General features: G+C 54.1%; 5 protein-coding genes across 5 annotated transcripts; 3 read left to right on the top strand and 2 right to left on the bottom strand.

Moving 5' to 3' along the window:
- Positions 1-6,016: 6,016 nt before the first annotated feature.
- On the top strand, positions 6,017-6,900 carry MRS44_007289 (uncharacterized protein; the record flags this gene model as incomplete). Its single annotated transcript, XM_046282485.2, has 3 exons — positions 6,017-6,333; positions 6,518-6,670; positions 6,819-6,900. The coding sequence occupies 3 exons, from the start codon at positions 6,017-6,019 to the stop codon at positions 6,898-6,900; spliced, it is 552 nt and encodes a 183-aa protein (XP_046129178.1).
- Positions 6,901-8,271: 1,371 nt separating this feature from the next.
- Positions 8,272-9,059, bottom strand: MRS44_007288 (uncharacterized protein; the record flags this gene model as incomplete). The annotated part of the gene is made up of 2 exons (XM_065620474.1): positions 8,272-8,771; positions 8,840-9,059. 2 exons carry the CDS (start codon positions 9,057-9,059, stop codon positions 8,272-8,274), a joined length of 720 nt encoding a protein of 239 aa, XP_065476546.1.
- A 574-nt stretch (positions 9,060-9,633) lies between these two features.
- On the top strand, positions 9,634-10,230 carry MRS44_007287 (uncharacterized protein; the record flags this gene model as incomplete). The annotated part of the gene is made up of 1 exon (XM_046277015.2): positions 9,634-10,230. The coding sequence occupies one exon, from the start codon at positions 9,634-9,636 to the stop codon at positions 10,228-10,230; it is 597 nt and encodes a 198-aa protein (XP_046129181.2).
- Positions 10,231-10,296: 66 nt separating this feature from the next.
- MRS44_007286 (uncharacterized protein) lies at positions 10,297-11,476 on the bottom strand (the record flags this gene model as incomplete). Its single annotated transcript, XM_065620473.1, has 3 exons — positions 10,297-10,553; positions 10,630-11,420; positions 11,469-11,476. The coding sequence occupies 3 exons, from the start codon at positions 11,474-11,476 to the stop codon at positions 10,297-10,299; spliced, it is 1,056 nt and encodes a 351-aa protein (XP_065476545.1).
- A 414-nt stretch (positions 11,477-11,890) lies between these two features.
- Positions 11,891-14,499, top strand: MRS44_007285 (uncharacterized protein; the record flags this gene model as incomplete). Its single annotated transcript, XM_065620472.1, has 2 exons — positions 11,891-14,113; positions 14,164-14,499. 2 exons carry the CDS (start codon positions 11,891-11,893, stop codon positions 14,497-14,499), a joined length of 2,559 nt encoding a protein of 852 aa, XP_065476544.1.
- Between the last annotated feature and the right edge of the window lie 2,009 nt (positions 14,500-16,508).

Here is a 16,508-nt window from a genome sequence, read left to right as displayed (position 1 = left end):
CATCTACAAGATGTGCTGTGATATTCAAGAGTGTTGCGCCACTTTGACGTCTGTTGTACCAACAAGACACAACATATCGTATTTTCTTTCTTCCCGCAAACGGTCCTGCTGACGAGGAAGAGAGAGAAAGAAAGAGAACTTGTGGCATCATTCACGTCACGCTCGGGATGGGCTGAGGCTGAGGTTGTTTGAGTAACCCAGCAAAGTTGCGGCACAGCGGATAAAAATCTTTGGGTGGTACAGGAAGAAGTATATGTAAAGGTCGGTTTGGCAGCTCGGAATAAAAGGCATGTCTCTCGGTTACGCCCGCCCGTTTTCTTGCTTGCTTGCACGGCAGAGGGCGCTGCCCATGATGGTGGGAGGTCACGGGGAGAGTAGAAGTCCTGGGTCTTGGGATACGTCAGGGAGCCTGGAGAGGAGAGATGGATAAATGGATGGATGGAGGTTAAGGGGAGATCATGACGGGATAACCACCCACACAGAGTCCCCTTCTAGAAACAGCCGGATATGATAGACAGATGGCTCGGGGGTTAAACCCCCAAAAGGATGAGCTGTATATCCATGGATGGATGGATCGTCGTCGAGTCAAGCACTCACACCATGCACACCATCATCATCTCCAACCAGAAAAAAATATTCACGTCTTTAAAAAGTCCCATCCTATGAGACGCTGCCCCATCATCAACCACCCCCCTGCACAGAGTCGCATCTCTCCCCCTCCCATGTGCCTGGGCCACGCCTTGCCCGCACATACCTACGCAACGGCGCTGAGTTGTCCGTGCGTTGTGGAGGGTTGTCAAAGCAGGGGAGAGAGTGTGAGTGTGTGTGTAGTATCAAAGACGTGTATGTACGCTTGGACTATCTACCTACGTGGTGATTCTATTTTTCTTTGTTAATGTTGCAAGTTATTCCACCCTCTGTCGAATGGTTTGTGACAAGGGAAGAAAACTCTGCCAAAGCGGGTTTGGGATGGGAAGGGTTGGACAGCTGTGAATGGCTTCTTCGTGTGGATCTGTGAGCACAAAAAAAGAGACGACGACCGACAACCGCCCTGCGATGCAAGCTGCCATGCAATGCGATGCACGGTGGAGGCGCCTTTTTTGTAACAAGTCAGAGGGCAGGCCTTCCTTTCGTTCCATGGATTCCAATCTGGACGAATCTCGCGTCAGTCCAGCTCCAGTCCATCATCTACCCGTTCGTCTCGGTGCCAACAGCTCACCTTGCTTGGCAAAGGTGAGGCGGGCGTGCAAGCTGGGGGAGCTTCACTGGTCCTCGATCAATCGTTAAGAAGTGATAGTCCAGGAGCATTAGCAGCGAATCATCAAAGCACCGCAGCTCAAGCTCAACCTGACGCACAGCTCTCGTCGCAGGGCTCGCAAGTCATGCCACCCTGAGTACCAAGTCCCATCGCAGGACTGCCTCCCTTCTAAGAGACGCGATCATCAAGAGTGATACGCGGCTGACAAGATCGCGAGGCGGTTGAGCCGGGATCATGCCCGTCGAACCGGACTTTGATCGACCGTCGCGCAGGACTGTATCCCAAGCTCAAGCCCGAGCCCAAGTCTGGGGATGTACCATGTAGGTAGGTAGCGACGGTGAGACAGGATGTGCGAGTCGCCGAGTTTCGTACAGCAAGCAAGTACCCGTATCGGATGTGCATGAACCGGGACAGCTCCTCAGCTACGACGTGTCTGTCTGGATCCAGAGAATGGCTTCATGTTGCTTGAAAACGGCCTCATGGGCCCGCGCACGGGAGGCTACAGGAGCCGTTGGAGGATCGTGTCACGGTGGGTTCGCGACGGGACACCAGCGCCGACGACAAATGGCAGAGCCACAGAGGCGCCGTTGCTGCAGACTTGAAGACGTGCTATTGCTATTGATGCTGCTGCCGCCGCCGCCGCAACGCTGGGCTGCAAGCCCCGGAGCTGCAGCCTGCACAAGCAAGCATCCATGGACATGATTCTCCATGACGGATGGAGACAGGCCGGGGCAGCGAGCTTCAAGCTCTAGCGGGCGTTTATTCGACTGGAGACGCCGGCCCGGTCGACTGTGAGATCAAGGCCAATCGAAGTTATAACGTCGTGCCTGAGGTTTCTTTAGCCCTTTACAGTAATCCCTCGAGCTCTGCTTATCAGAGAACACGTGCTCCAGAGCTGGCAGTGGCGGTTTGTCTCATGAGAAGCCAGTATGAGACATGTGAAGGACGTCAAAGCAGAGCCGCTCAGACGTCGTCCTAGCCCATCATGTAACATTGTCTTGAAAGCCAAAAAAAGAAAAATGTTGAGTCTTGCAATTTCTTCAGTGTACGTGCTCATGACGCCCCTTTGTTGGGGTCCGTCAATGATGAGCCATTCGGATCATCTCGAGCTGGCAACAAAGCCAAAGCCATATCCTCGTCATCCCCTCGAGCTGTCCCCTCGTCAAAGCTTCGCAAGCTAGAGATTCAGCCTAGGCCAGGCGAGCCAGACCCCCTGAGGCCCCGGACCCTGTCACAGCAGAACAGACCCAATTGCTCACCAAGGTTGTGAAAGTGGTGGATGGTGGATCTTGCTGGTGTTGCTGGCGGTTGACTGGCTGGCACTTGGAAGCGGGGGAGGGGCGAAAAAAGAAGCACAAGATTGCGATGCAATCATGAACATGACCAAGCTTCGTCCAATGGAATCCAGAGCGAGCGCGCCCAATCCTGTTAGTTATTCATGGCCAATCGAGGCGAGGTCCGGTCGAGATTGCATTTTCCTTTGGGGGCGGAAGAGCCGGGAGCTCGAATTGTGAAGCATCTGAAAGATATTCCGTGATCATGGTGATGATGTCTAATGGAGTTGCAGGCATCAATGGCATTGAAGAGCCAAACAAGGAATGAATCACCCCGAGACAGAATCAATGGGACTTCACGATCCCCCAGAAGCGTCATCCATGAGGCTCTGTAAAAGAAAGAAAAAATTACAACGAAAAAAAAAACTGCCATGGCACGTGGATCTTCTTGGAGCAACCCAAGAAAAAGAAAATCCAAGATCGGTAACAGATTGTCAAGATAGGTACGTTGCGCACGCACCTTCCTTCCCCCACCATCCATCATCGAGTCCCCCATCCAAGGAAGTCGATGCCGTGTTTCTGCCTGTTTTCTTGAGTGCTTCCATCGTGCCTGCTAGGCTGTTACCGGCCTCCGTTGGTAGTTGCTTTCTTACAAAGTCCCTGCCTGCTCCTGCCTCCACACCATCACTACGCTACATTACACTACTAAGCGGGCAGGTGCGAGACTTCACTTCTGCACCTGCTCAACCCCCCGATTTGGTCCCTGAGATACTGTAACTTACCAGGTTCCTATTTTCCATCCACATTGGATCTTGATCCCACCATACATCCATCACAGCACAAGCAACGTCTGGTAGATATCTTGACAACGCATCACCACATCACAGACCGAGCAGAAATTGCCCGACTTGCTGCAGCTCTGCCCGACCCGCTGCCTTGCGTTTCTTGCTCAACCCACACCCCGGTCCATAAGCCAATCCCAGGGCCCGTCATCCTCTGTCCTTGGTGTCTGTCTGTCTCTTTTTTTCGCGGCCCTTCTCCCAAGGCTTCTCCTCCCCAGTCCTGACGTCTGGATCAAGGCGCCGCCAGCGAACAAGTGCTACAGGAGGGGGGTGTGGGCAAGACTGCGTTTGGTGCCTCTCCACGAGACCGAAAATCCAGTGCTGCTTTTCCAATGCCTTGGACCTTTTGGCTTTGCCTAGCGTCAGCGCGCTTGTTTGCAGCTCGCTCGCTCGTCTCGTCTCTCTGGACCGTCAGGATGGATCCATTCCGCTGGTCCCTCCCAAGCTCCAAGCTTCCGGCTCCCACTGTAACTGTTACAGGAAACGAGACGCAGTCGAGATGCACACCAGACGCACATGGGCGGATAGCGACAAGAGAGATGCATTCCCCAATTTCCACAATGTCGCCACGCATCTCTCGTCTCCCCGCCATGTCCCTGTTGACGATGTTAATTCTGGACAATGGCCTGGGGACGAGATAGTCAAGGGTCCCGTCGACGGTTGGTGATCTCTCCCCGGAATCCCTGTTTACACGGTGAGGCATCCAATGCCCTCTTCTTACACCCACTCACTGAGTGCACTGCCAGCGCTGCCGCTACTCCAACGGCATCGGAACCCGGCCGACTACTGTAAAGAGGTACAGATATTATGTATGTGTGAGGGTGTGGTTGGTGTGTGGGCTTTGGTTTGGTCTGTCTGCTCGGATCCATCTAACCAGCCTTCTAGCCAGTCAGCGTCGGCTTGTTCGTTCGTTTGGCCCTTTTCACCACGATCCATCCATCTGCCTACAGCACTTTCATTCCGCTACAGTACTATCATGGAAAAGCAGCGTCCCAAACCAGTCCTCACCCGGAATTATCCCTCACGTCACTCAACCGAGAACAACCAAGCCAAGGCCCGGCCTGGACTCGCCAACTCGCCCTCTCCGCTGCCTTGGCCAACTACCGAGCCCCAACAGGCGGGTTGTCGACTCTTACACAATCAATGCCACTAGATGCACCCGTGGTAGTCGACTCTATCCCACCCAAGTCGACCACACTTGTTGTCATTGGAAAAGCTCGGCGCTTGCTTTTGCCCCCTTGTGCAAGTTTCTTCTACTCGTGGCCCTTGTCTGTTCTCAAGACCTAGACCCAACGGCTAGTGCAGCCACCTGTGTCCGTTGATGGACCCGGATATGCATGGCATCTCACCAGCATCTCGCTTTCTTTTTGCGCTTCTGCCACGGTCTGGGTCCGTCCTCTCAAATCGGGGTCTCTCTCGGTCTCCGCTCCGATACACACTCACACGCACGCACGCTCTTTTCTCTTACTCTTTTTAATCTACCCTTGCTGGTACGGTACATTGCTCGCTCGCTCGCTCGCTCGCTTCGTCATCCCCCGGTCTTCCGGGTGCTAGCTCTAGGTTGATCTTGACACAGATCCTTTGCCTTTTCGAGTCCCATTTCCCCAATCTTACTTCCACTGCACTGTACTGTCCTGTACCTTGGCCCGTCAAACGTCAAGCGACGAATCCCATGCCGTCCCCGTTTGTTCGGCCCATTGGCCGTTTGCCATCCATCCATACTACATCTAAGATTGCGGACTCTTGCTCTCGGCATATGCACAAGCCCTTGCTAAAAGCCCCAAGGCTTGTCCTCGTTGCACCCCCAACTAACAAGGTAACTCGTGGGCATCCACAGACTCAGCGTCACTATCGATTTTAGAGACCCCGAGAGGTCTCGAAGCCACGTTCCCGTCTCTCTTAGTCCATTTCGCTCAGACAAGTTGTCCCCCTCTATCGTCACCCTCCCCCTATAGCCCCATCCCAGCCGTGCCTCTCTGATATCCATCTCTTTCGTTGGCCCGCGTCTCAAACGGCCGTTCGTCTCGAATGTGTACTTTTTTGCCTTTGTGCCATTTCATTACCTCTCCAAGACTCGTTTGCCGCTCCTAGCCTCCCTAGTCACCCTCCCAGTAGTCCTAGTCTCGCAAGCCTTGTTACCCTCCTGGCCCTTCACGTCGTCGTCGCCATCCGCCATGGCCCACACCTTTGCATCCCGCCATGATCGTCTCGTCTAGCCGCTCTCTATCCTCCGCCATGTCATCATCTTGTCCAATTCGCATTCCACGCCCTCTCGAGCGGGGTTGCTCGTCCTCGGTCTGGCGAATGGTCTCGGGATGTGTTATCCTCCGGTTCATCCAGGTTGACCGGGGAGGGTCTCTGGAAAACTATAAAAGGGTCCAACTTGATCGAGTTGAAGTTGATTTCTTCTTCTTCCTTTCTCATCACTCTTCAGCCAACCTTCTGACTTGAAGTCCCAACTTGCCCGGTCCTCATATCAAGTCTTTGACTTGTTGTCTTGATTCACAGCTCTCTTGTCTTGACAGAGCTTCACTCAACCAGACCCAACTTGACTCGACCACAGAGTCGACATAACCTTGAACAACCAACCCACAAACCTCCAATTGACCTCTTTGTCATCTCTTCTCCCTACCACCATCATCATGTCTACTCACTACACTTCCGTGGGCTACTCCATGCCTCTGCCCGTTCCCTCCAAGGGCTCCCACTACCCCACCTACAGCCAATACTCCGTCTCGCCTCCGGAATGTGACGAATCGGTTAGCTCCGCCTCGGGCATCCCCTCTTACAGCAACGGTGGATACTCGGCCACTTCGTCCGGCTACGCTGGCGGATACGGCGACTACGATAGCACCAACTCGGCCAGCGGCGTCGATTTCCAGGAGTACATGCAGGACCGCTTCGCCAACTCGTTTGACCCCATCCCCCTGGACCGCAGCATGGCCATGCAGGCTCAGACGTAAGTTGATCCTTTTTTGCAATTGCCAGCAGCTACCTTCCCTACCTTCCCCACAATGTACCCCAGCAACGGCTGCAGCAAATCTGCGTTTGCCGGTCGCCGTTTGCGAGATGGTTGCACTGTCAATGCCGTGACCGGCTAGAAATACCCGGCGTGGATGAGGGCTTACTTTTTCTGCGGGCAGATCCGGAAAGTTGAACGCCAAGCACCGAGAGCTCATGGAGCTGCAGAAGAAGGCGCAAGCTCGTCTGGCCAAGACCCGCGAGCGCTTCCAGGAGGGCATGCGAGATGCTCATGAGGTCCGCAGCGATCTCGAGTGGACACAGAAGAAGGTCGGGTAAGTTGCACCAGAATTTACATTCTGAGTTCTTGTTGCCGAACCGCGCAATGGCTGTCGGCAACGAGACTCGGAGTTGCAGTGAGACTCAATTGACCTCGTTGCAACACGCAATTCTACGAATCTGCGAGACTAACAAATTCCACAGAGCTCTCAAGTCCAAGGCCTCGCGAAAGCACACCAAGGAGTACAGCAAGGCTCGTGCGCGATACCCTTCCCCCGAGAACTAGGGGGTTTCAGGGGTTCGTTTTGAGCCTCATCTCAACGACAACTTCACACCAAAATTTCACTTTAGCAAGCGAGCGACCTTCGTTTTCACCCACCAACTCACCACAATTTCGCACATACCACGTGGTTTCGCTGCATCTGCAGGAACCCGAGACGACCGGATTATCAGGATTTTGTACTGCAATTCTTCTTTTTTTGACTTTTTGACTTGGACTTGTCACGCCACCAGCTTTTCCCGACCTGCATGAACGGGTAGTTCATGCGAGGCGAGGATGAGGTGACGTTAAAACCGGGGGTACTAGGCGCGGCAAATCGCACCGCTAGACGCGAGATCTCTTGCTGCTTTTATCAGAACGAACAGGGCGGGCGTGTGGGCAGCTTTTGGTCCTGACACGCCTAACCCGCGGTTTCTGGAAAATGTGTGGGGGAGACGAGAGGGGAGAGCGAAAATGGGCGGCTGTTTCACGACTTTATGGCTTATGATTGGACGACCTGGGTGTTCTAGGGGCAGATGTTAAAAGTACACCACCTCCCTGGAGTCTGTGGGGGTGCCAGGGGACGGCGTCAGCAAGACTGGCAGCAAGACATGATGTGTCGGCTCCGATCGCTGCAGGGACGACGTGTTTGGGAACGTGTTCGTGGAGTGGGTGACGCGGGAGCAGCCGAGGGCTGCAAGTCGACTGCTCCTGGCATTTCCAGGGGGGTGTGTACTGAGGGGAGCCTTGGGAACCACTGGACCAAGGAGAAAACGAGACTGTGAATAACGGCGGTCTGGCAGGACACTGTGTATTTGAGGCGCTTGTCCTATTTGGGGGAGGTAGCCATGCTGATACTGCTCCTTCGGGCAAGGCGGCAGGACGTGTGAGCCGACGAGCTCCTCTCCTGGGTAGGGCAATGTGCCGTATGGGGGATTTCTTTGTGGATATTTCAGCCGGAGTCTGGAGTGCAACTGTTTCGTAGCAATCGAGGTCTCGTTTTCCGTCCTTGACTGATGGTGTGACCCCAGGGCTAATGGATGTGATAACCCCCCCGTAGATGTGATTCGAGTGCTCCCCACGCCCCTCCGGGCCATTGACAGGCCAGTGTCGATGTGTATCATCATGTGATTCGTGGCGATGGTGTCGTCGTAGCTGGGACTCCATGACCGTGGTGCGGGTGGTGCTTGGAGGTTGAATTACCCCTGTTTGTGGTCACGTGGTTGTACATGTGACATTGCTCAATGATGTTGGCTCATATCGAAACCTGGTGCCGAGTTGAGTAACGGCAGATTGGGGGCCATGGAAAAAAGATTGCTCCAATTGATGTGTTCTCTTTCACGAGTACGCATCCGAGCCCAGTTGACAGATCGCTTGCTGCAAGATAGGATGCGGTCCTCAGGAGGGAGCGCCAGTTGTCGCAGTTGAAGGCGCACCGCGGGGCAGCCACGTGCCTTGCGGCTCCAGACCTCGTGCTTTCTCAAGCCTCTCCCAGGGGTTCTCATTCGACATGGGATCGTAGTAGCCGACGTACCAGGTGTCCCTCGTCCCATGCGGCTGCGATTGATGATGGACTGGGCGCGAGTCTGCCGCTGGGGCAGGTCGCTGCGGGAGACTGGCCGGGCGCACTTGCGCCGGCGGCTGCACAGGCTCATCGTCGTCGTCGAGGGGAATCTCGTCCGTGTTGGAGCCCGTTCCGAGGGCGGTGGAGTTGGCGCCAGTAGCTGAGGGCTTGGGGGGTTTGGGAGGGAGTGAAGCATCGGCGCGAGGATTGTAGCGACGGCGCTTGGAAGGGGGAGATGCGCCGCCGAATGAGGAGAAGCCCATCTGGGCCATGAGGGCGTCGTCGGATGCGTCGACGTCGACGTTGGGCTCTGATGAATTGGCGTCCATTGTGCCTAGCGCAGAGAGCAGAGATAATTCGGCCGAGATGAGGGGTAAAGAGATGAAATCGGCTTGAGGACACCTGCAGCGAGGGAGGAGATATAGCCGAGGATGTTTGGCTGAGATGGGATGAAGTCGAGTGAGATGAGATGAATGGGAGGAGAAAAGCCAGGAGCGGTTTCGCGAAAATCCGGGGTCGAAGCTTGGCGGTGGAGCCTGGGTGTGGCGGTGGGGGCTGAGATGAGATGTGGCTTGACGGGGTCTACCCTGGAAGAGGATGAGGTAAGGTAGACGGACGGCATTTTGATGCCAGAGTTGAGCGAGAAATGAGGTTAAATTGTCGTAAGAAATGTTTTGGATTGGAGGAGTGTCAAATACGAATTATTTGCTATTTTATGTTAAAAGATTCTTTGCGATGTTCACCGCCAAATGTTAAAAGTGAGGCTACAGCAAGCTAAAGTGAGAAACGGTCAGTGACATCACACCCTCGATTAACAGCATAAACCAGACGCGACATCGTGCCTCATCTGAACAATTCGAATCCAATGAGGTGCGATGACGACTGATGAAATATTCACGTGCATGATTGAGAGTTTTTGGAGCGCGTCCTTAATTTCAAGGATCATTCGGTTTTGATTGATGGAAGGTTGCATTTCAAGCCTTGCATGTTTCATAGGTTTCCTTGCTTGTGACGATCACTGATAATGCGACTGTCAACTTACTCTTTTCATCTCACCTACAACCAACATCATATCTATCGGCGCACTCTTCATTCCGGTCGCTCTTTTCGATCATAACTTGGCATTCAAAATTGGCTAGCGGGTTTGCCTTTAACACAACACATTAAGTGAAACACCAAAACTTCGGATCACCACCATGGCTACCGACCAGCCACCCATCAAACTCGAAGTCCCTTCGAAATACGCCGCCTCTGCCTCAGTAGCTCCTCCCTCGGCTCCTGCCCTTGACTGGATCACCACAACATGGACCGTGACGCATTCGACGCTCTCCATGTGGCGCGACGCGCGTAACGTGCGTATCACGTACAAGCTTCTCCCGGGGACCACTGACGGACGGCCGCGACTTGACGACTTGGTCGAGTATGAGCCGACATCCAAGGACGGAGTGCGCAAGACTGTTGAAGGAATCGACACACAGGCGTCGAGCTCCGGATGGGACTGGCGCGGCAAGGGCTGGCTGTTCTTTGTCGGAAGTCATTGGGAGATTCTCGGCTGGGGAGAGGCCACGACAGCAGACGGCGTGAAGGAGAAGTGGGCGGTTACATGGTTCGCTCCAACAGTTTTTACGAAAGAGGGACTGGATGTCTACTGTGATCGAAAGGAAGGGTTGAGCGAGGAGACATATGCGGCGATCAGGGAGGCTTTGAAGGGACTCGAGGCGAAGAAGGTGGTTGAGATGGTTGAGAAGAATATGCAGCCTGTTGAGATTCGGTTGCCGTGGTTGGAGGAGTGACGGAGGAGACAAGAAGGAGGTTTGGATTGAATTCGATCGAAAATATTGCTTTTGGGTATCTAGACATTATGTATCATGCTTCTTCTTTTGGGCGATGTCGACGTCGCTCGCTCTGATCTCGTTCTGGAGATCGCGAGTCTCTTCTTTTACGACTGTCGTCGCCTCTGCTTCTCCTTCTCCTTCTCCTCTCTGGATCTGATCTATCCCTATCATAATGATCTCTGTGGTCCCTCCTGTCTCTGGATTCTCCTCTCTCATAACGATCATGTCCCCGTCTCTCAGATCCTCTGTCACGGTCACGGTCATCTCTCCTATCCCTCGACCTATGCCTCCTTTCCTCATGCCGAGTCGATGATCTTTCCCCATCTCGGCCTCGACTCCGATCCCCACCCCTGCCACCTTCCTCATGCCTCCGTCGTCGCCTCTCGCGATGCCGGTCCTCCCGGCGCATCTGTTTCAACTCCTCGTCCCTCTCCTCCTGAAATCGCTTTCGCTCCTGTTTCAGCTCCCGAACCTTTGATGCACCCTGTTTCATCATCGCGAGCGGGTCATTCGACACTATCCGCTTGATGTCCCTCTCTTTGCGCTTAGGATCTTGGTTGCCCCAGACGTCTTTGGAGGATGCATCCGGAGCTGCGGCATCGGACTGGGAGTACCATGGTTGCAGAGCGCCGTCCTTTCCTGCGGCGTTGGAGAATCGCATCGTGTATTGATCCTCGTAGCTCTGCTTTTTCTTCTTGGCTTCCTTCTCTGCTTCCTCGTTCTTTTCGGCATGTGCTCTAAGCTTCTCATCACCGAAAAGATCAATGTGCCCAGCATGATCCACAATCGGAGCAGAGCTCGTGGGTTTCCTCTCAGACTCGACGCTGACAACAGCCATGTTATCCCTCTCCCTCGCCACGCGCATCTCAAAGTCGGTGTCGTCCTCGCCCGGTCGCTTCCGTTTCCGCCGCATGCTTCCAGAATGTGTGGTTTCACGAGCGGGCGGCTCGTCGGCCCTGGATGGTTCAGCATCCTCTATAGGTGGAGGAGCTTCGCCGCGTAGGATGGCTAGTCGGCGTTGTGCATCAGTCTCCTGCATGCGCTGCTCTTCCGCCTCTTCGGCGGCCTTTGCGGCGGCTTCATCGCGACGGACGCGGGCGATGTTGTCGGCATTGTAGACGTTCCACGACTTTTTGCCGAGTAGATGGCTATGATATGTCAGCAGTTGCATATAAAGTCTCGAATCTTAAACTCACAGTGGCATCTTGACGCGATGTCAGAGATTCAACAGCTCGAATCGTGAATCTTTTGCGCCTGGAGCTCCCTCCAAGGAGGCGCTGGTGTTCCGGAATGCGGGGCCGAAACGAATAAGAAGCAGATGACATAACCACTAAACCCTTTCGGGTAGTAACAGCTTAGACCCCTGGCAAATCGCCCCTCCCGTCGTCAGCGTCCGTCAGCGTCGGATCCAAGGCTGAAGCTGGGCTAATACCTACAGCAAAGCCAGCGCTTCAGGCTTCAGCTTAAAATCTGTACTTTACAACCTCCACGTACACCAGATCGCGAGAATTAAATCAGGATCTGGGGCAACGACTATACAGCAGCGATTCACAATCCTCACCTCTACACGCCATCCAATCCCGAACCACCCTCCTTCACCCCTCCTCCCACCGCCACCATGTCCAGGACACCCTTCAGCGGCTTCATGGGCGGCGGCTCGCGACAACCTCAAGGTGGCGGCCAGCAACCTCCTCCTCGGGCGCCTTATGGGGGAGGTGATCCGTATCAGCAACAGCAGGGCTACGGCGCGCGATACAACGACCCTAGGGCCCAGCAGCAGCCTCCTCAAGGATACCAGGGCGGCGGTGGTCAGCCCCGGTATGCTGAGAAGGGCCCCTCTGGCGGTGGTCGACAGATCCCTCTCCGAGTTGAAAAGGTCACAGACAAGTCTCTGCAGTCGAGACTGATCTACGGCAATTTGTACGTTGGCGCCCTTCCCAGATTGAAGCCAAGTCTAACAGTCATGTCCCAGGTGCGCCGTTTCTCCCGACGACTTCCCCCCAGCCGCGACGGATCCGATCTCTACGTCCTCCTCCGAGGTGGCCAGCCCGCCGGCGAATACGTTGTTTCAGCAAAGCCAGTCCCTGGGTTCCCCTCGGGCTGCATCAGTCTATCAGACCCCCAACGATCATGGGCTGGCATCACCATGAGAGATCAGTTTACCGGAGAGATCTATGACCCATTCGGGTCAGGAGGAAAGGCATATCTCGGATCTCTCGATCTGGAGATTGGTTTCGCCTCTCCCAACAAGAAAACCGAGGTCCCATACGACGAGGATGAGCTCTCCAAGATCTTTATCGACACATACCAGAACCAGATGCTCTCTCCCGGCGAGCGCATCCTTATGGACGTCCGAAACATTCCCCTTCTGATCGTTGTCAAGACGGTTGGCCTAACTGATTTGGCCATGTCTTCCGACGACTCGAGCAAGAAGGTTTACAGAGAACCTCACGCCAGAGGCATTCTGACGACCCAGACCCGGGTGCTGTTCCACCGTGATGGAAAGGGTGAATTTAACCTAAAGCCATCCATGAACAAGCCCAACTCCAATGCCATTCTGGCCCCAGACTTCAAGTTTGAGGATATGGGCATCGGTGGTCTGGGCGATGAGTTTGCCACCATTTTCCGCCGAGCGTTTGCTTCTCGTGTCTTCCCACCTGGGCTTGTGGCCAAGATCGGTATTCCTCACGTCAAGGGAATGCTGCTTTACGGTCCTCCTGGAACCGGAAAGACGCTCATTGCTAGGCAGATTGGAAAGATGCTGAATGCCCGGCCACCCAAGGTTATCAACGGCCCTGAGGTGCTCAACAAGTACGTTGGTCAGTCTGAAGAGAACATCCGAAAGCTCTTTGCGGACGCAGAGAAGGAGTACAAGGAGAAGGGCGATGAGAGTAGTCTGCACATCATCATCTTTGATGAACTGGACGCCGTCTGCAAGCAGCGAGGCTCCGGAGCTGGCGGTGGTACAGGTGTTGGTGACAGTGTGGTGAACCAGCTTCTCTCCAAGCTTGATGGTGTGGATCAGCTCAACAACATTCTCCTTATTGGAATGACCAACCGAAAGGACATGATTGATGATGCCCTTCTGCGACCTGGTCGTCTGGAGGTGCACCTGGAGATCTCGCTCCCCGACGAGGAGGGTCGACTTGAGATTCTCAAGATTCATACTGGAAAGATGAGGACCAATAACCTCCTGGACCCCAATGTCGACATGGAGGAGCTTGCTGGCCTAACCAAGAACTTCTCGGGTGCCGAGATCAACGGTCTGGTAAAGGCTGCGGCGTCTTTCGCCTTCTCGAGACACACCGAAGTTGGTCAGCTGGCTGCCGTGAAGCAGGATGTGGCCAACATGAAAGTCAAGCGCGAGGACTTTATGAATGCTCTGACTGAGGTCCGACCCGCATACGGTGTCTCTGAGGCAGAGCTGGAGGAGGCTGTCCGTCTGGGCATCATTCCTTATGCGCCTCACATCAACTCGACAATCCAGGAGATGATGCGTGTTGTGGGCATGATCAGGGAGGATCCCAACAAGTTCAGCACATCAGTCCTATTCCACGGCCCCAAGGCGTCAGGAAAGACGGCCCTGGCGGCGCACATTGCGATGCAGTCCGGATTCCCCTTTGTCAAGATGGTTACACCGGCGGACCTGGTGGGATACCGCGACGAGTTTGCCAAGAAAGACTACCTTCACAAGGCCTTTACGGATGCCTACAAGTCGCCTGCTAGTATTCTGATCCTGGATGACTTTGAGCGCATGATTGGATGGAACCCCATTGGACCCCGTTTCTCCAACGTGATGCTCGAGGCTTTGACAACTCTGCTTGTCTCCAAGCCGCCCAAGGTGAGCTATTATGCCTCATATGATGTTGAACCCAGCTAACAGTATTCTAGGGCCACCGTCTCTTGATCTTTGTGACAACTTCCAAGGCGTCAGTCCTCAAGATGCTCGAAATCGACATGGACTTTGCCAAGAAGGTGGCGGTACCGGCTGTGTCGACGCTCCGCGACCTGGCCATAGTTCTGCAAGAGTCAAGGGTATTCAACTCAGGCGACGTCAATGCGACGCTCAACGAGATCCAACGACTGACGGGCTCGGACCGCGTGGGAGTGGGTATCAAGACGGTGCTAGACTGCATCTTTGAGGCTAAGGCCGGCGGACCCGAGTCCAACGTGGTAGAGACATTTACGGAGCTGCTGGTGGAGAAGATCCAGGAATTGAGCGTTTAAGATGCGATTTGGGTGTAGCTCGTTGATTAGAGACGGCTTGCATCGTCATGTAGATTTGCGGAAGCGGACAGCAAGTAGAGGAAGAGGCGGTCAAGATAGATGGGTTCCAAGAGAATACAAGTTGGACTATCTCGCATTCATCAGAGTGTCTTATCTTGGTGATATTGTTCAGTGAAACCTTTGCGTTCAGCTATCTTGTTAGGTATCAATAACGACGATCTTCAACCCCAGGTTGGTCACATGGTTGACCATCCAAGCGGGCTCAAGACGTGCATCATGGACTCGGCAGCCCTGCCACGCATACAGTAGTAACAGTACATGCCAGTGCCAGGGAAGACACGCGAGAATGGATCCCATAGCGTTTCCTGAGAGGGTTCGCTTGCCAGGCGGGAACGGAACCCATGCCGCATTCCAAGAAGTGATCTACAGCGAGTGGCTGGGTTCCGCAAGGCAGGGCGAGCGGTTCGGCGGCGCGGGCCTTTTGCCATGAGGGGCGGGCAGCAGCATTGACTCGGCGGGGACGTCAGTTGGACGGCGTCATGAATCGACAGCGGGAGGATTTCTGAACTACAAGAAGAGCGGATTGAGAGACTGCATGAAGGGTCCCCGCCTTGACCGGCGAGACGGATATGTTTGTTTGTTAATTGGGCTCGTTACGCGCCGGCAGCGCTCAAACGGGAACATGAATGACTCGTGGGTTAACGAAAAGAGTTGAGAGGGAAGTATTTTGGGGCTGGGAGCACACCGCATTTTGTATAGGCAAGGGTTGAATGTATATCGTGGGACATATGGGTTGATGGTGGATTTAAGTTTACAGGGAATTTTCGTCTCTTAACTCGGTATAATGATACCTCGAGATCGATGTTTGATCTCGAATCACTGCATTCGATGGCAGTTCAAGTCACCTGCTGCTGCGGTGTATGTTACCCTGCTCGCCTGAGGAACCGTAGTGTCATGCATGGCCCAGGGCGAGCGGGCAGTTCGTGACACCATGGACCTAACTACTGCATGATCCAGAAGTCGGCCTTGACAGTCGGAGCTGAAGATTTAGGAGGCTTTTGTAAGACATTTTAGTTAACAAGGCATTCTTCAAGTAAAAGCCACGAACCGGGGACGGGATGCAAGACTGCTTGCTTCAAGTTTAGCTAGGTAAGCGGACGAACATGCGATAGTCTCTCTGTCCGTTGTGCGGACGAACTACTGTACACGATTGTTTTTTTTTTTACCCTAGACTGCGGGCCATTTTGCGGAAGCCGTCGTGATTCGTCAGGCGGGACGCTTCCCCGGCGCCCGGGCAGTCGGGTTCAAAGTTTAGTTGATTGGCGATGGACGATGGACTTTGTTCACCTGTTTTTTTTTTAATCGCCTTCCTTGGATTCGTACAGTAGCGTGCGGGTTTTCGCGCACACGAGCTGGAGGGGAGGAGGGGGAGACAAGAGGAAAAAAGTGTGTGATTGTCAATGCGCACGCGAGGATGATGCCATGAATAGCTCGACTTGAGAGGATGCATCATGCACATGCAGGCAGAGGGAGGTCATGGGGGGATGGATCTGTAGGTACCTTTTTTTCCTTCTGGAACCTTGGGTAGTCTACAGTATGCAACGACTGACTCTTGCACAGAGGCTGAAAATCCCCTCAGTTGCCTTTTTCGTCTTGCACTATCTTTTCTTGACTGAATCTGAATTCCCCGAGAGGCAACAAGAGATCTACAAAGATGCCCCGTTGGGAACCAAATGATCGACGAACTGGGCATCAAATCTAGACTCCATCGCAGCCTGACCTTGCGAAAACTCTATGTGAGTGTTTTTTCTTCTGATAGCTCAAGATGTGTGCTTTGACGCTGGGTCTGGATGTTCAGGTTCCCTTTACTGCAACGTCAAAGCATGGGATGGGATGGGAAGAGGACGAAAAGGTAGAGTGTACTTTGAGGTTGATTAAAGGGCTGGTGGCTGGGTGCACGCGTGCAGGGATATTTTTGCGGGAGGACGGGCCGAGCTGGGGACCGTTGC

The sequence above is a fragment of the Fusarium solani genome (genome assembly GCF_023522795.1).
Source record: "Fusarium solani strain SB1 chromosome Unknown bctg00000004, whole genome shotgun sequence".
Lineage (NCBI taxonomy): Eukaryota > Fungi > Ascomycota > Sordariomycetes > Hypocreales > Nectriaceae > Fusarium > Fusarium solani.
Note: the sequence above shows the minus strand (reverse complement) of the source record. Positions and strands in the feature narration are given on the sequence as shown.